At 43.0% G+C, this 19655-nt stretch overlaps 1 protein-coding gene across 1 annotated transcript in view; it reads right to left on the bottom strand.

Annotated features, from left to right (window-relative positions):
• Positions 1 to 19655, bottom strand: part of LOC138303656 (alpha-2-macroglobulin-like protein 1) — a 182941-nt gene that overhangs the window by 86349 nt on the left and 76937 nt on the right. Inside the window, exons 12-13 of the mRNA XM_069242960.1 lie at positions 14408 to 14638; positions 12008 to 12071 (exon numbers count right to left, since the gene is read on the bottom strand). Of these exons, the coding sequence (XP_069099061.1) occupies positions 12008 to 12071; positions 14408 to 14638 (295 nt within the window). The remainder of the gene's footprint in view (positions 1 to 12007; positions 12072 to 14407; positions 14639 to 19655) is intronic.

The raw sequence follows: 19655 nt of genomic DNA, 5'->3' as shown, positions 1-19655 counted from the left end.
TGTCCCCACCTCCACTCGCACTGGCAGCCTCTCAGATATTTACCACCTGGTTCAAGCCAGTGGTAAATATCTGTGTTAAAGTTCCTGGAATAGAGGTAAACCTCCCATAAAGGACCTGGAAATTCCAGATCTAGCAGGTTTGCCCCCACAGACTGGGATGAGATCTTTGTTAATTTATTTTCATATGAACGGTCTTTGACGTTGCCTAGATTTGCTCTGAACATATCTCTGCAGATGCTGATTATGTCATTTGAGCTACTACACACTTGTGGAGAATGTGGACTAATTAAATTCATAAATTTCTCTGATGCCCCTAGGCTAACAGGTTTTGTTATTTGATGCTATCAATGCAACATACTGCTGCTGTGATCGAAGTGAACACAGAAAGAAACCTCCCTGGCCAGTAAGCATGCTGTGCAGTTTCTTATGTGCTCTGTTGGTGGCAAGGAACAATGCTCTCTGGTCAGAATCTGCCACCAACTCAACAGTATCCAGACATATGGCTGCGGTGCTATGATGGGTTATAATAAGTTGAAAGACCTTAGTCTGTATCTGAGATATGATCTGACTCTGACTTCATTTCTCTGCCTGACATTGCAAACTGGCCTGGGAGCGTACACCAACCATATTTGATTTTGCTTTGACAAATCCAGGATGACATACCTGGTCCATGCAATAAAGAATCTGAAAGACAGTAGAGCCATCAAACAATAGGCAGACACTACAGTAATTGTTGGCCCTAACCCACAGGTATGTTGTTTATTTGTTTTTTATTTAGACCACAGTGTCACTTTCAACTTTTTTAGTCTACTCCTATTGTGACTCTATAATGAATATGCTTATATCTTATTAAGTATGCTATCAGTATATTTATTATATGTGTGCCCTTTGTTTAACCTGAATATACTTAAATTATTCCTGCATTAGAAAACCAGGGTCTTCTGTATGGCAAAACCTAATACTGGTCCATCATCCGAGGACTATTAGTTCAAAAGCATTCAAGAGCAAGAGGACAGGAGATGCAGGAAAGCCACATTGGGTCTTATTCATAATTTGTAATTTGTAAAACATATAGTAGTATTACGATAGTACTACTCATGTACTGCAAAATGCTAGTCACCAACCTACATGTGGTGGTCTGTACCATCGCTTCTCCTGTCTTTTCTGTGTGGAGTTCTCCACCTCAACAGCAAGATCTCCTCAATGTACATCTACGTGTCAGTAGAAAATGTGGGAAGCACAGGAGAATTGGCTGGAAAATGGCAAAAACTTACCACTAAATGGGAGGAGTTTATGGAAGTGTTAGGCAGGGTTAAGGAAGTGCTTGGGAGAGGTTTACACAAAAGTCAGCCCACTGCTATTCACAAACTGCACTTCTGTATTTACTACAACCAAAAAGGACCCTAAACAATATTAAATGTAGACCAGCTCAGAAGTGGAATATCTCCAGTACCACACATGGCCAACCACGAGTACTGCAATTCCCTCCAATAAAATATAATGTCGGCAGGGCCTTAAAATACAACCCCGTAGGAAATGAAGGTAAGAGCAATTAATATACTTAGACATTAAAAAAAAAAAAAAAACTTTGAATTTAATGTCAAACAATGAAATATTAATAAAAAATAGATATCATTTAGTTATACAATATTTTATAAACCTTTTTTAATTTAAATACAACTATAATGTTCTTAACAAATACATTTATTGAAATTAATTCTACTCATAAAGTTTAATACCTTTTAAGAAATAATAGATAAATATAAACATTTTACTTTCGGTGAGTATTTTTACCAAAGCTTTTTCAAAATAATTTAAATTTAATTTCATATACCTATATTATCAAATAAGTAATTCACGATTAAAAGTTGTGTTGTGACATTTTTAACTTGTTCTCCATTTAAAATAAATATATAAAAAATAATTTACATTAATATTTAAAATAAATATCTTGCTTTTTTTGTGAGCTTGAATAAACTTACATAAATGTCCCTAAAGCTTACCATAAGGCTTTCTCCACCTCAGTTCAATAGGTCTCTGCCACGTGTGTGGAACATAAAATCCGACCATAAAGTTACTACTAGTATTGAATTTACTGTCGGATTTGATGGTTTTTAAACTCCACCCACTGGTTCAGGGGGTGGGAAGATGTACATTTACACGTTGCAGTAACTTTCCACTTGAAAGTGGTGACCAGCCTAGACTAGCAAAGTTACTACAAAATGTAAGAGTAAATTTACATGTGTTGATTTACTCACATGTAAAGTTACCTTTGTCAGTAGGCTCTACTGTCTGAAAATATCTTTGATAGTAGGGCCACTACCTTCTATTAACAGGAGCCCCCAGGAGCTCACATTTTTTTTTGGGGGGGGGAACTGTAAGGGAAAGAAAACTTTAGCCACATGATCTCGGTCAGGAACCTTGCACTCTGGAAGCTTACTGACCAACTCCCCATTACAAGGTGAACCTTTGCAGGCTCCTGACTTGCTATTTGTGTTCTGCACCTGGCCAAATTAAGGTGTCCTTAAATGAACCTACAGGCTTGATTAATTTCAAATACAGCAAAACAGAGCTCGTGAAGTTATAAGGACTGTGAACAACCTGTCATACCCCGATTGCTCATCAATGAGTGCAGATGTTTGCCCCAGCTTTCACCTTGTCAGTCAACCTTCATCTAAAGGCCATTCCCTTTATGGGAAACGCTTGGCCTCCCCATTTGTGCAGGCTCATTCCAGTGTACCAATGGAATGAAAAGGTACATTTTATGCCAAGACAGAGGCTCTCAGTAGTATATGAGCTTGACTCATTAATTGTGCAAACATTTAGCAGCAAACGCAACTTCTTAGCAGCAAACAGAAACCCGTCCACTCTACCCTCCTTGAGATTCAACCTCTGTTTTTTTAGGCTTCACAAGAGATAAATCGTATTTTTCATTTATTTTCTGGGTGTAGGGGGTTTAGGAGCATTTTAGTGTAGATGGATTAAACATGAATGAATGGGGAATTGTGTTTTTGCAAGAAAAAATGTTTCTGCATGGAAGATTCATTCATTCGCCTTGGCAGAATGATAGTTGGAGGTGAAATGAGGTAAAATACCAGATATTAGATAATCTGATGTAATCTTAGTTGTTTCAGATGCCTTGCAAGTGAGATGCCGCATTGTTGTAACTGGTTTGGTGAGATATAGATAATTTATTTTCATTACGAGTAGATGCTGCAGGGCACAAGGCTGTGTCACACAGGCACAGAGGATTTCAGTGACAGCTCATGTTTGACAGGTAGTTGTAGGTTCACCAGTATTAGGTCATGTTAGGATTCCCTCACACTTGGTGTTTGCTAAACAGAAAAGAATGCAGGCAAAGGCTGTGTCACTGAGAGGTCATGTGGTCACATATGAAGGGGACAGTTGCCATTTTGGATTGGGCAAATGGTCATAATAAAGTTGTTTCAGAGAGCCAAGGCAATGATTATGATTTGGTGGCAGAAAGGGCTTTTGAAAAGGCAGTCAGATTACTAACTCTTTCATTTGAGGTTCCTTCAGGGTTTATCAAGCATACATTATTAGAGCGTAAAAAGCTACATGTGGAAAAAGCAGAAAGTGATTTCTGCCTTTAATGTTTAGGAAATCGAGAGGGTATTTTAAGGTCCTTTAGCTATATTTTATCCAGCACTAATATTTGGAATGGATGCAATATACTTCAGGCCCAGCAGGATATGGTGGCCTCAAAGCAGCAATAGGTTTCTCTCCATAGGGAGGAAGCGGAGGTCAAAGTAGAGACAAAAACAGTAGAGCAGTGGTTCCCAACCTGTGGTCCGGGGACCCCTGGGGGTCCGCGAAGCCTCCTCAGGGGGTCCGCGACTGCTTAGAAAATTAAATAATATTAATAGATTAGGTCCCCAGCTTTCAGTAATGACTTATTGGGGGGTCCCCGAATTCAAATAATGATACAGTGGGGGTCCCCAGGTCCCAGTAATGATAAAGTGGGGGTCCACAGAAGTCAAAAGGTTGGGAACCACTGCAGTAGAGGACATAATTGAGGATCTGCTGCAGACAAAAAAGTAATATTTTTTTAGGTTTTGCCTGCATGGCGCTTGCGCTGTGCTTGTGAAATCTCTTGTAATAAAAAAAAAAACTTAAAAGGAGCTTACAGCCCACCCATTACTTAACACTCGTTGGCTGAGCGGTCACTCCCATTTTCAAGCATATCACTGGTCAGCAGCATGAGGACAACATCATCATGTTTCACTTCCTCTTTCTTCTTCATGATGTTCGGCTGTTCTCAGGAGCTTGGACCAAACACAGTTTCTGGGCAGCTGTCGCCATCCTTCCACTGGCTGCATGCATCTTCACGTACTTTTCTTGTCTATTTCTACATGATCTCTCAAAGAGTGCATGTCACGCCCCTCCCCCCTCCCTCCTTCCTTTTCCGCATCTTCCTCATGTTGCCCCCCATCTGTTGTTGCTGCTTCCAGCCCCCAGGGGCCTCTCTAGTGTGTGGGCCTTGTTTTCTTCATTTAGGCGGGGTCTAATTATTTATATAGCGCTAATGCGACTCAGAGGTATTGAAGCACTTTACCAAGGCACCTCCAAGAGTGCACGTCTGCACTGCAGTCAGTCTCATGCCTCTCTCTCCCTCATTCCTTCCTTCCCCACACCTCCCTTGTGTTGCCCCTCATCTGTTGTTGCTGCCCCCAGCATCCCCAAGCCTCTATTGTGTTTTGGCTTTGATTTTGATTTTTGGGAGCCTTTGTTTATTTGTATACCGCAAATTCACCTCAAAGATATTGGAGCGCTTTACCTAAGCACCTCCCTTAGCAGCCTTGTTGCTACAGCAGATGAGATCGAGTGCTAGGGGTGGGGGAAGAGCTGCACATCATTAAAGGGCCTTTCAGCTGGCTTATCAACTGTCTTCACCTGTGAACTTTAATAAAATCTTTATTTAATTACTGTAGAGCCTGAATCCAAGTAAGGTGTTGAATCTTCCTCTGGGGACTAGTGGCAGAAGCCTTCCTCCTCTTGACTAGAAAGGCCTGGCTGAAAAGTAGCGACCCATGGCTGCTCACAATTCCTAATCTTTCTAACAGCAGACTCACTAATCCTCACATGTTTGATAAAAGCCCTTCCACGCCTTCCCTTTCCCACAAAAAGGCAACTGATTATTGCTAAAGTGGTATTTATGTAAGCAAAAAAGGGAAGAGTGATGTTCTTAGGAAAAAACCATCACATAAACACTCTTTCTGTTGGTATTCTGCACAAGAAAAGGTTTCAGCTGTTTTTTAAAAACCCACCATATGCCTCTCTGCCCACCATACCACCAGCAATTAAAGACAAGCATTTGCAATGCAATGTGTCTCGCGTTTGCTCGAGCTATTGGCGTTGTAAATTCCTAACTGGACGATTTTTGCCACATACATTGGTAATGAAAAGTAAAACAGTTGACATAAGCGAGCCGATTCAAAGTGCCACGGAAGCCATGAGCGCAAAGAAGAGACACAAAAGGAAAAAGAAGTTTGCTCACAGTCAAGCGTATCGACAAATGTGCAATTATCCATGTAACAGGGTAGGTGTCCAAGACGGTAACAAAACTACCCCAAGAAGGGACAAACATAAAACCATTTACCAATGACAACAAAGGAATTCTGAAAGGCAAGCCCACGAACGAGTGAAAGTGATGGGTGTGCAGTGGGCGTGGTTAAAAGCCCACAAGACTTAAAACAGGTCAAAGCGCTTGCGCACTCGATCTAGAAGAATACTATTATACAGCCATACATGCAGCTCAGCAACACGGCTAAAAACATTGACAAAAGCAATAGTTTGCATTGACAATGCCAATAGTATGCATAGGCAAAACCTATTGGCTTTGCCAATGCTTGTTTCGTTGGTATCCATTTTTCAGATGATTTTGTCAGTGTTTTCTCCCCAGCTGGGCCACTCTCCAGCCAATTTTAGATGTGAAACAGTAAGCAGTGCTCTCCAGTGCAGGTGGAAGATAAATGATAGGGCTAGCCCCTTGCACTGTCATAGCATAATTTTTTCTGATCTACAGTGGCAAAGTGCAGTCCCTCACCCTGTGGCGTGTTTACAAACTGGCACAATGGCACCAGTGGGGCAGTGAAATCTACCAGATTTTACGGCATCATTCTATCGTCATTTTTTAACCCCTGCTCAGGGCAAGTGTTAAAGTGATGCTGTGCTTTGTTCTATGGCCCCGTGCTTTGTTCGACTAGCGTCAAAATTGTAGACGCTAATCCAGAATAGTGCCACAAGTGCGTCAGATCTGTGCTAAGGAGTGCCATGGTGCGCTGTATTGTAAATACATCTCAACCATGATGTTGTTAGGGGGCGAAGGGCGGCACAAGCAAACTGGCACAGTGTGAGAGATGAGCCAGTTTGTAGTAAATGAGGCCCCAAATGTCTAGCCTGACTCACTTCCCCATAAAGGAAGTATAAAATGCACTTTGCAATGAATGGCACAAGCACCATACATGTCTGACACAAAACGTTATGTGAGAGTATGGAAACCATTGTCACTGCAGTGAACTACTCCTCACTTTCGGTATCAGAGTGGATCCCTACAAAGCACCACTATTATGTATTTGCAAAATATACGGAACCCTCAAGTAACTTATGCAGAGTTTGTCTACTACTTGCCAAATATTTCATTAGCAAACAATGGCACTCATTTCAACCTTGGTGGGCGGCAACCGCCGCCCACCAAGTTGAAACCACCGGGCGGCCGCCTATGCAGCCACACTCCCGCGGGTCTATTATGAGATCCCCGCCGGCCCAGCAGGGATCTCAGCTGCAACACGGGAACCGGCTCCAAATGGAGCCGGCGGTGTTGCAGCTGTGCGACGGGTGCAGTTGCACCCGTCGTGCTTTTCAATGTCTGCTATGCAGACACTGAAAAGCTGCACGGGGCCGTGGCAGTGCAGGGGCCCCCAGGGGCCCCGTGACTCCCCTTTCCACCAGCCTTTTCATGGCGGTTTAAACCACCATGAAAAGGCTTGCGGGAGGGGGACTCGTAATCCCCTGGGCAGCGGGATTTAAACCGCCGGGACAAAAGTGTTGGGACTCTGTCAGTCCCGCTTTCGCTGCGGTCGTAATTCCCAGTGAAGCACCCCCAGCCTGTTGGCAGTGCTTCCGACAAAACAGCCCTGGCGGTCAAGGACCGCTAGGGTTGTAATGAGGGCCAGTGTGTTTATTTCCTAAGTAAAATAATGAAAACTAGTGGACAAGTACAAGTTTTCAGTTTGAATAAAATCAGTCCTAGTCTCATTTACAATAATAAAAACGTTTTCATACTTTTCAGACTTTTTAGAAAAAGGTGTGATTGTTTCATTTTCCAGGAAAGAATCTAGGTCAAAACCTCTAATGGTCTACTACACAAAGGTTTCTCCTGGCTGAAGACAATTGTATGTAGAGTACAAGTAACAACTTATGGTTATGTAAGTTTAAGTTACAGCGTTGGTGCACAACTTTGTGCAATATGAGTGTGTAACCTACTCATATGTGAACAACTTTTAAACACTCCTGTCCCATATTTAAGAAGAAGTGGTGCATAAACTATGATGCGCCACTTTTCTTGTGCCCCTCCCTACCAGCACCTAACAACACAATGGTTGCAGCATATTTATAATATGGCGCACCATGGCAGTTGTTAGAACAATAGCGTCAACATTTGTGATGGTATTGTGGCACTTTGCTACACAATCATCAAAAATGTTGACGCTATTGCAGCAAAGTGCAAGGAAGGCCATAGGTTACTATGGGAACGTCATTTTAACGCCTGCTCTGAGCAGGCGTTAAAAATGACACCAAAAATGTTGCAGTGAAATCTTTTGAATTTCACTGTGAGATTTTTGCGGGCCTCCTAGCGCCAAAACGCCCCCCGCCATACACGACTGGCGCAGACATAATGTGGAGCAAGGGGTTACAAAGTGGCGTACTGCATGCATTGCGCCACTTTTTAAAATATGGCCCTGCAGAAAAGCTCTTTAGCGCCGCCTTAGCATAAATAAATGATGCTATGGCGGTGCTGAGGAGGCACTTGGGGCTCTTAAATATGCCCCTCCTGATTTTTATCACGAATCAAAGAAGCAGTTATCCCCAGCAATACATCAGAGTAGCAGTCAGGAACATCTTGTTAAATGTGATGAACCCCAGCACTGGTGTAACTTAGTTAATATTCACAAATGTTTGCAGTGTTCTTCTCACAAGTTTCAGCACATGCGTTACACATCAAAGGCCCATATGTGAGAGCTGACCTGCTAGTTATCTGTAAATATATGAACCCTTCACGTATATTATATAGGGATTTTCGATATAATTCACTTGTTTTTCTCCGGTAAAATAATTAAAACAATTGCATAAATACATTTTAAATACATTTTTTTAGTTTTGAAAAAGTTAGCCTTAGTGTAATTTTTAATGATAAAATGTGTGTATGTAGAGTTCAAACAAAGGAAAGGCTTTTTCCTGTAAGGGACAAAGGTGTAAACTCTAAAGGTGTGACACACAAATGTTTTTCTTGGATGAAGACAATCTTATATAGAGTACAAGGAATAACTAGTTGTTTTGTAAATTGAAGTTAAACTGTTAGACGGGGCATATTTCGCTGAAACACAAGTGCCTGTCTAACTGGTGTGCGCGATTAGAACACTCCTAATGTTTTATTATCACAAATCAAACACATGGGCATTCCCTGGGGTACATCAGGGGAGTAGCCAGGAAAGTCCTGTTCTAAGTGTGGTGGCCTTTAGGTCTGGTACAACTAAGCCCGCGATCACAAGTGTTTGTAAGACTCTTCCCACAAGTTTCAACACACACGTTTCACCTCAAAGGGCCAGGTCAGGATGCAGAGGAAAGGGAACAAAAGGGCCATCTGTTCCCCTTTTCACTATTTGTTAGGGAGGAAGCAGAATGCAGGAAGAAAGTTAGGAACATCATTTTTAAATAGGAGAAAAGGGTATTTTAAAGTTACATAAAGAAATTTATCAAGTAGCCGAAGGCAAGATGTTCGAAGCATTTTTCAAGTCGCAAAGAGGTCGATTCGCAGAATCGGGCCGTTTGCGAGTTGAAAAATGCTTTTTGGGATGTACAAAGCCCAAACCGCGATTCGGTAACTTGTTACCGAATCACAGTTTGGGTTTTGCAATTCAGTTTTAGGAAGGAGCGTGTCAAGGGCGTCTCTTCCTAATACCGAATCCAAAAGGTATGTATGATTGTTTTGTGACCGCGAATGCGGTCACAAAACAATTGCAGTTGGCATCAGTTTCAAACTGGTGCTAAGCGATCGCAAACCCCTTCCCCTTTGTGAATGGCAGTGAAAATATTTTTTCAGAGCAGGCAGTGGTCCCACGGACCACTGCCAGTTCTGAAAAAATGAACAGTAAACTTTTCATTTTTGTTTTTGAAAATGCATCTCGTTTTCCTTCAAGGAAAACGAGATGCATTAAAAAAAAATACTGCTTTATTTAAAAGCAGTCACAGACATGGTGGTCTGCTGTCTCCAGCAGGCCACCATCCCTGTGAGGGCGGCCATTCCCACTGTGGTCCCAAATTGATGCCTACATCATGAATATTCATGAGGTAGGTCATTTGTGACCCCATTGGGAAACCCAAACAGTGTAAAGTACACTGTTGTACATCCGGTTCTGTCAGTCGCAAATTGCGAGTCGCTAAGACTCGCAATTTGCAAGTCGCAAAACCAGATCTTTGTACATATGGGGCCAGATGCAGGAAATGTTTAGCGACTTTTCTAGCAATTTTTGCCGTTTGCGAGTCGCTAAACGCGTTTCCCTATGCAGAAATGCATATTGCGAGTCGGTACCGACTCGCAATATGCATTTCAGAATCGCAAATAGGAAGGGGTGTTCCCTTCCTATTTGCGATTCGGAGTGGAATGCAATACCATTTGCGACCGCAAGGGTATCGCAGTTACCATCCACTTCAAGTGGATGGTAACCCACTCGCAAATTGGAAGGGGTCCCCACGGGACCCCTTCCAGTTTGTGAATGGACCCAAAACATTTTTTTCAGGGCAGGTAGTGGTCCAAGGGACCACTGCCTGCCCTGAAAAAAAAACGAAACTAAAGGTTTCGTTTTTTTTTTTAAGTGCAGCTCGTTTTCCTTTAAGGAAAACGGGCTACACTTAAAAAAAAAAAAACTGCTTTATTGAAAGCAGTCACGAACATGGAGGTCTGCTGACGACAGCAGGCCTCCATGTTTGCGAGTGCCTAGGCTCGCTATGGGGCCGCAATTAGCAACCCACCTCATTAATATTAATGAGGTGGGTCATTGCGACCCCATAGCGAGTTGCAGACGGTGTCTGAGACACCGTTCTGCATACCAATTTGCGAGTTGCAAATTGCGAGTCGGAATGACTCGCAATTTGCAACTCGCAAATTGGATTTTTCTGGCCCGTGGTCCCTAATCCTAAACAAGCATATTTTGGAAACAAGGAAAAAAATAATCAAATGTGGGGCTCAGAAAACAAGGGAAACTGTGTTTTCCACAAATAAGCCTTGTCCTTATAATGCTCATACATTGCGTCTGTTTGGATAGGTAATATTAGTTAATGTTCCAAGCAGGTGCCATCTATGACTGGACACAGTCATAGCTTACGAATGTCATCAATTTTACCTGTATTCATAATCAAACCGTAGCTGTATTATTTAAGACATTGTGCTTCTTTTGAGGAATGTTGGTGGGCCCTAGTAGGCAAGGGGATGGGAAACCATGAAACATTTTTGAAAAACTTATAGAAAAAAAATAACTTTTGGAGATCTTTGACACTCAGTATTGTTCTATTTCACAGAAGAACAAGGAAATACTCATATGTAACATACTTGCCATATCTAACCGTTTTCTTTGACCGAAAGAGAAGGTATCCATACTTTGTTAAAGAGTTACACACATTTTACAAAATATAAAAAAAAAGTAGAGTAGCGTCATTATACATTTTTTAAGTTATCTACTTCTGCTTTTACTCATTTCTCTGGTGTCATTCTTGATTTCTTAAAATAATATTTGAAATAGTTGTTTTTTTATTACTTTCAAATAAAAAGTAAGAGCTAAACCCCAGGTAATGCACTTTTTCATCATTATTTAACTTTTCTGGTGGAAGATGCACATCCTGAGTGATGTAGTGTGAGCACTTATTTGCAAACTGGGCATTTCTAGCCCCTACATGGACTGCAGATTCCCCTGCTTGTCCAGGACTGTTGTTTGGGAAGGAGAGGGGCCCCTTTCTGGCAATGAGGAATGCCCTTGAAGCTGGACTACCGCAGGTCCAGGACTCTAGAAGTATAAATTCCAAGACTGGGCAGCGCATGCTGAGCTTGAGCACAACCTTTTTGTGAATTAACTGCATGGATAAAATGCACATTTATACTTATGTGCACCTAAATGTTTGCAGAGTTTTCTTTGTAACTCGATGCTATAAAAGATCGACATGCCTCTGTTTCTAATATGCAACAAAAATGATATTCCACAAATTCTTACAGTGGCACACCATGCTACAATACTGCAGTGGAACTTTACCTGAGTCAATTGCAAGAGCTGCAACCTGACCACCCCACCCAATGGTAGTGATCTGTTCACCAATATACAGAGACCCTACACCAGACAGCCCAGACTCAAGAGACCATTCAATCCTTGGTCTCACTGCTGAGACCAACTGGGATCAACTGTGCAGTCAAACAGGACACAACGCAATGATGAATTGTGAACTCTACAGAGCTGGTTCGTGTTTCACCACCCATCGCAAACTCTGTGACACACTGTAGGGGCACCCCCCCCTTGTCTGGATGTTCCCAACAGGACCATCATAAAAGGGTTGCTCTTTTATGGTCCCCCTGCCACTGACATATGTATATATATCATACAAGCAGCTTTTTTGATTTTGTTTGTAGTTTTATATAGTGCAAACTCCACCCGAAGGGACTGGAACGCTTTACGTGAGCACCAGTTACGTTACGTGTATGTGTACAGGGCAAGATCCTCACCTGAGTCCGCACTGATGTTTAGGACTGTCTGTCCATGCAGTACGATGCTTCCTTTCGCCATGACCTGTAGAGAAGAACATACGCGTGTGCTTAGGTTATGCCCAGGGAAAACTATCAAAAATGGTTCGGCTTTGCCTTACCACTTTCCACACATTTATCCACCAAATTTTAATTTGTGCTGCAGCACGTTCTGCACCGCCCCCTCATGCCCCTTGCGCTGCGATGCACCGCCCCCTCATGCCCCTTGCGCTGAGATGCACCGCCCCCTCATACCCCTTGCGCTGAAAGACTTGTGTTACCGCAAACTCTGCAGCAATCTACCACTCACGTCTGCCTGAGGGACTTGTGATGCTACAAGCACTGAAGTAATCTCACTTCTTCTACCAGTATACCTTGCTACTACAAGCTCTGCAGTAATCTACCCCTCACTCCTTCTGCCTGTATGACTTGTGATGCTACAAGCTCGGCAGCAATCTCACTTCTTGTATCTGTATTACTGGTGATGCTACAAGCACTGATGTAATCTTACTTCTTGTACCTGTATTACTTGTGTTACTACAATCTCTGCAGTAATCTACTCCTCACTCCTTCTGCCTGAACGATTTATGATGCTACAAGCTCTGAAGTAATCTACCCCTCGCTCCTTGTGCCTGCAAGACTTTTTACTACAAGATCTGCAGTAATCTGCCGCTCACGTCCGCCTTTATGATTTGTTATGCTACAAGCTCTGCAGTAATCTACCACTCACGTCTGCCTGTGTGACTTGTGATGCTACAAGCACTGGAGTAATCTCACTTCTTGTGCCTGTATAACTTGTTACTACAAGCTCTGCAGCAATCTATACCTCACTCCTTCTGCCTGTATGACTTGTGATGCTACAACCTCTGCTGTAATCTCAATTCTCTTGCCTGTATGACTTGTGTTACTACAAGCTCTGCAGCAATCTACCCCTCACTCCTTCTGCCTGTATGACTTGTGATGCTACAAGCTTGCCAGCAATCTCAATTCTTGTGCCTGTATACCCTGTGTTACTACAAGCTCTGCAGAAATCTGCCTGTATGACTTGTCATGCTACAAACTCTGCAGTAATCTCACTTCTTCTACCTGTATAACTTGTGTTACTACAATCTCTGCAGTAATCTACTCCTCACTCCTTCTGCCTGAACGACTTATGATGGTACAAGCTCTGAAGTAATCTACCCCTCACTCCTTGTGCCTATATGACTTGTGATGCTACAACCTCTGCAGTAATCTCACTCCCTGTGCCTATATGATTTGTGATGCTACAACCTCTGCAGTAATCTCACTCCTTGTGTCTGTATGACTTGTGTTACTACAACCTCTGCGGTAATCTCACTTCTCTTGCCTGTATGACTTGTGATGCTACAAACACTACAGTAATCTACCCCTCACTCCTTGTGTCTGAGGTAACTTGCCTCTCACTCACTGCGCATGACTTCAAGCTTTGCAGAGAGCCCCTCCCCATGTCATGCAGTGCTAGCACAAGGACAACAGACAGCCAGCTCTGCACAGCCCTTTTTGCATCTTGTGTCTGTACGTCTTGTGTTACTCAAGGCTCTCTTGGAACTACCCTCTTACTCAATGTCTGTTGTGACTTGTGCTGTGAGGTCTGTAGAGAGCTCCTCTCACGCCTTGTACCATTGTGACTTGAGCTACTGCAGACTCTGCAAAGACAGCTCTTTCATCCTTTGCTCCAGTAGGAGGTGTGTAATTTCAACCTATGCACAGAGCCAATTGTCACTAATTGACTCTGTATGACATCTGCTGCTACGGTTCCCCTTGTGTCTATGTCACATCTGTGACTGCAATGTCTTAAGACAGCCCCACTCACTGTTTGTGTGGTTTAACTTGTGCTACTTCAAGCTCCATAGACAGCCCCATCTGCCTGCATGACTTGTTTTAGTATAAGGTTGCAAAGAGCCTCTCTCCCTCATCATCCTCTGTGAGGGGTGCTATAATAAGATCTGCAGGCAATCCTCTTTATTCCATTTGACTTTATGACTTGTGTTGCTGCAAATCTGAAAAGTCCCCCTCTTACTCTGTGTTTATATATGATAAGTGTTACTGTGCAGGATGGAAGGAGTTGTATCAGTACCCTAGCAAGGAAGTATTGGCCCCTGATGCATACAAGGAAAATACCCCTTCAACTGCTGTTGGGGTAGGTAAATACTGCAATTATTAGTTTCAATGGGCCCCAATGCCACTGCACCTGCTGCACTAATGGTAGCTATGCCTCGGAGTTGTATCTATATCACCCTTGAGCCTGTTTGGCTTTTACTAGTTTAGCCTCTGCTGCTTTATATAAACGGGCACCCTGTAATATTGGGGTACATGAATCGATCTTACTCCTAAGAAAAGGCACAAAGAGGCATCCCTTACGTAGTGGTAGAGACTAAGGCCACCGACGTCTCCAAGAATGTCGCCAGCGTCGATGCTGTAGTCCACCTCCATGAGATACTCTTGCTCACACAACAGTGGCTCCTGAGGGGGCTGAATGTTAAGAAAGCTTTTCCCCAGTGAGTATAACTTATAGACGGCCTTGATTGCATCTGAGTAGACAGGGTTCCGCTGCCCATAGTGATGGAATGGATTCACTCTCCTGAATTGTGCCTGGGAAAAAAGAGGGAACATTTTCATTAATATATGGGTGTATTAAAAAATGAACCTGTAAGCAGTGCTCTGCGTACTGAACACTCGCACAGACACCCTCTGATTTAGGTAAGCCGTTATCATGTAGACGGGACAAGAGAAAGAAGGCTGATAGCTGAATTAGCTGCAGTATCTCGATGTGACCAAAGGAGGCCATAGTACAATCATTTAGTCAGCAAATGGAGACAAAGGGCCCAATTACGAGTGTGGCAGTCTCTAGACCGCCACACTCACAGTGGCTGCTTGGATCGCCGCCAATGCAGCAGTCCGACCGCCACATTACAACCCTGGCGGTCGGGCCACCAGAGAATCGCCAGCTCTGCCAGGATCTCAGATCCCGGTGGTCTGGAAGTTGGTGGCAGTCCTAATCCTGCAAGCAGCGCTGCCCTGGGGATTATGATCTCCTTCTCAACCATCGGTCTCATGGCGGTAGCACCACCATGAAAAGGCTGGCTGAGAACGGGTTCACTTGGCATGGGCAGTGCAGGGGCCCCGCTGGCCAGTACCATCACAATGTTCACTGTCAGCTTTGCAGACAGTGAACATTGCGAAGGTTCTGGTGCACCCCGCTGGCCTCAGCATTGTGCCGGCTCGATTACAAGACATAGACAATGCTGTAGCCTGTTTCCCGCTAGGACAGCGGGTGGAAACTCAGGTATCCGCCCGCAAACCTAGCAGGAAACTCTTAATAACACTGGCAGGGAAGTCGCGGCCACCACCCTGTTGGGAGTTTGGCGGACGGGCTTTTCTGTCTACCAAATACATACTAGGTCCCATAGTGCTATCCTTCGCTAGCTGCTGTCCGACGCCTCAATACCATGGAGGAGGTGGTGAGGTATCTTAAGTAGGCCTTGACGAAATTTAATTATGACAGAATAATTGGCGTAATATTGGTAATTTCGCCTAAAACCATTGTGCAACTGTACCACAATTGCGTTATTATGTAACATTGCATACATTCGGGTGAGAATTTTTAACTCAAGAGACAGCCTTTCGGCAATTTTTTAATATGAGAGCATTCATTTCAGGTAGATTTTTTTACCCAAACAGACGGTTCCAGTAATTTTTGAGTGTGAAACTACAAATCTGAACACAGAAATGTTTTGAACGCGAGTGGCAGTCTCCTGAAATTGGGCAGTCAACAAACATTTCAGGTACATATTTTACCTGAAATGACAGTTCAGGTAATTTTTTAGAACAAAACTACAAATAAGAACACAATTGGCAGTGTTTTGTATACTAGCAATTGGAAATCAACTCAAAATTACATTCTCAAGTTCAATGTTTACCTGAATGTACTGCTTGGATAATTTTTTCAGTGCATGATGCATTGCGCTACACAAAATTATGTGAGTTACATGCACCCCTAATCTTAACTCATGCCAGAAGAAAATTAAATTTTGCGGCTGCAATATCCACTTCCCACCATTAGAGGGAGAACAAACACACAGGTGCAAACGTACATCGTTCTGCCTAGGAAGAGAAATCTTTTGAGTTCTTCTTTACCCTTAGTTCATATTCACGACTAATAAAAGAGTGTATAGCTCAGAGCTGGCTCTGGAGCTGGTGACTCCCAGTGCAACCCCTAAAAACCTCCTTCTATGCGAATTCTCTCACTGCCATGCTCCACCAGGGCCCCTCTTGTCTCCATAGGCCCTCCGTCAAATGGATTTAATTTGTTTTATAGCACTACTCATATCATTATAGGGTGTCAGAGCGCTTTATATCACACTTGCATTATACCGAGCCAATGAATAATATGTGTGTAAATCAGTCTAGAGGAAATCTTCCATAAAAAACTTAGGATCACAAGGTGTAGAAGTCACATATCACTGGCCCTAGTGGGCAGTATATTTTAAGACTGATTGGCCTCGAGAAGCAGAAACTCAGGATTTGAGACATACCACAGTAGCTAGCTTTACTAATAAGGATGTATTTGTACCCAAATTAACCCTTTTAGCAACATTAGGTCAATGAAAGACTGGGAAAACATAATGTTCCAACCTATACCCTGCAGTGTGAATGAAGCTCTTTGATGACAGTTCATAGTCACTGTGCTATATTAGGGTTCTAACTAATGAACTGTAAGTGAGAAAAGGATCTCTGTGACTAAAGCAGTATCCCACTGAGCTATCCACATAAAAAAACTACAGTTTGGTGATTTGCGAGGTACACATTCTCATATTAACCCCTTGTACTACTTTATCATGAGTGGGAACTGCCGCTCGCCAAAAGTTGGATCTCTCTCCAGCCAGAACATAAATCACTGGAGTTATTTTGACATTTTTATTGTTGACTGAAAACTGCTGGACACAAAAGGAACTGTGCAGCAGGAGCTTTTTTACTGCCGCCCTCCTCCGATGTTAGCACCAGGTAAAGCAGCACCGGTCGTACCTCCCTAGAGCCAGCCCTGGTATAGCCACTGCTACACACTTGAGGACATTTTGAGAACATCTTCCTTAGTTGAGAATCCACTGCTTGAGGATCTCAGTAAATTATTTGTTGAATGGTCAACAGTTCCTCTACCAACGCACATTTCTGATTTATGCAGAGGTTCAGGCTCTGACCTCACAGCACCAGGGCTTGTTGCAGGCAAATTCTCTGATTAACTTTAGGAGGTTTGGTCAGTGAACAGAAGTGTTGCACTCACTTACCCATTTTGACTTATTAAGCTATGGACATGAGCAATGGAGCAATAAACATGTGCTTATCATGCGCTAAAAATATCCAGATATGCCCATCCAACCAATAATGATAGTTATGCAATGTCTAAACAGTAGCCAGGAGATCAATCGGGCCTCAGTCCGGTTTAGAGGCAGGTGAGCCGACAAATTAACAGGGAAAGCCAAGCCAAGGATTTGCTCTGCCTCGAAGAGCCAGTGCAAAAGCCGAGCTCTGAAAATAGTTGCCACGTAAATGATGCAGCAAACATGAGGCACAAATGTGCGAAAGTGTCTTCAAAATTCAAAAAAGTATAATACTTTAACATGTGAAGTGTTTCCACTTAGCATATCGGATTACACCACTGCATTGACATGTATTTATTAAAAGTGAGTTTTTAAACAGGAACTGAGAAACATTCCTTCCACTGCAATAGCAATGCTATTATTGAACTAAGAGTCAAGTCTGATGTCATGTGTCCCCTATATGTGGGTTAGAATCTTATAATAGGTGGAGCAGCATTAGAGGCTATATTAAGTCAAACACAAGAGAGGTTCTTGTACAGCACACATCCTGAACTCACCTATTGGAAGGTGCTCTCATATGTAAATATAAACAATAAAGATAGCTCGGGAAATAAAGGACTCGCCTAGGATCACACAATTTGGTCAAGGAGGGAAGCCAGCACTGATGGCAGATCTTCCAGTTTCACACTGTGTAACTTAGCTGCTAGGTGATTAGTTATCTTTTTGTCACTTCAAAGGTTAATGTTTTGTCTTCAATTCTTGAATTATGAAATTACAGCGTGGGTGAGGGGCAGAGTCAAACGTTCTTTTTGGCAGTTTTACATAGCATGATCCTTGGGTGAGAACAGAAAAGCCCTTCACAACAGACACAGATTGCATTACATTTTGTTCAGGACATGGGGAGTTGAAGGGAGTTCACAGAATGCAGAGTACAGGGTGCGGTTCGAACCTGGTTCCTCATGTTGCACTTTTAGCAACTGTGGTCTTTAGGCCTCATTGCCCCCCCCCGTGAAGGCCCAGCTTGTTTTGGGCTCGAAGTTCCAAGAGATAGTTTACATTTACGTGTGACATGACCAATCCGGGAGCAACATTAAAATACACAAAGCTCTTGCCTTCTTTATGTGGTGCACACACTGAATACTCTCTGCAAAGTGCCATTTGTGTTATAGTTTTGAACAATTTATATATTTTGCTTGCATATGATGAGAGAATATGAGTAAGATCCTCCTGCATCTTGGCTGAGGTCTACATTTCTGAAATTAGATGTTTCCTGATCTGAGAACTCAGGCTTGAGGGGCTTTTCATCTGACTCTTTGGATACATGCATGGGGTCCACAAAATGTTTAAGTTGTAACACCAAGAAAGTGGAAGTAGAGGAGAAATTAACACCCAAACTAGAGATTGTAACAAGTCCAAAGAATGTCCAGCTACAAGAGATTCAAGGTTTCAATGATTGTGTGCATAGCTAGTTACTTGAATATTGGCAAAGAGAAGTCCCCCCACCCCCATTCATCTGAAGGAGACCAGAGCACTGTGGAACTCACAATAGACCCATAATGTTGATGAAAGTATAGAGGTGGGTGGCCCCAGAAGTGGTGTTTTCTTGTGACAAACCCATTACCTGGCACCATCAAGTGAGTGCACAACTGAGAATCCTCTATTACCATCCATGGTGTTTGGTTTCTGTCATGATGACAGCATAGTCTCATTATCCTGGGTGCCTATCTATAATGAGGGGTCCGCACTGACTTTGTCAGCAGTCAACCAACCAATGCAGCGGAGCTCGAGAGCTTAAGGACGCAGACCCACAGAACCATCCTGCCAAACTTGTCTCAGACAGGGTTGGGATTTACAAACTGCTTTTACGGTAGGAGCAAGACCAACTGCAAGAGAGAAGCAAACTCAGCTTGGGAATCTTTAGGCCATGTGACTTGTATCAGTGGGTCTTAAAACATTGGTTTCTAAAGTCAATGAAGCTGCTAGCCCTAATGGAAAGACAAGAACGTTCCTGCAATACAATCAAACTAGGATTTTTCAACCACATACAGAAGTAGCAAAGATACAGCATTGTTAGTTTTCAGGGTCACCTAACTCCATCCGTAGCCTTGTTCAGTAACTCAATTGCCCTGGGGAAATCAAGCATTTAACAGTAGTTGATAGGTCCTGTGTCACCAATTCTGACCACTAGTGGAAATCATATGTCTCATCTCTGTTACTAGTAGGTGGTAGTACAAATTCATGGTCTGGAAGAAGTGGGACACACTGGTGTTTAATTTCCACACAGGGTAAAG

This window comes from Pleurodeles waltl, chromosome 7 (assembly GCF_031143425.1).
Source record: "Pleurodeles waltl isolate 20211129_DDA chromosome 7, aPleWal1.hap1.20221129, whole genome shotgun sequence".
Classification (NCBI taxonomy): Eukaryota; Metazoa; Chordata; class Amphibia; order Caudata; family Salamandridae; genus Pleurodeles; species Pleurodeles waltl.
This window is presented reverse-complemented; position numbering and strand designations above follow the sequence as displayed.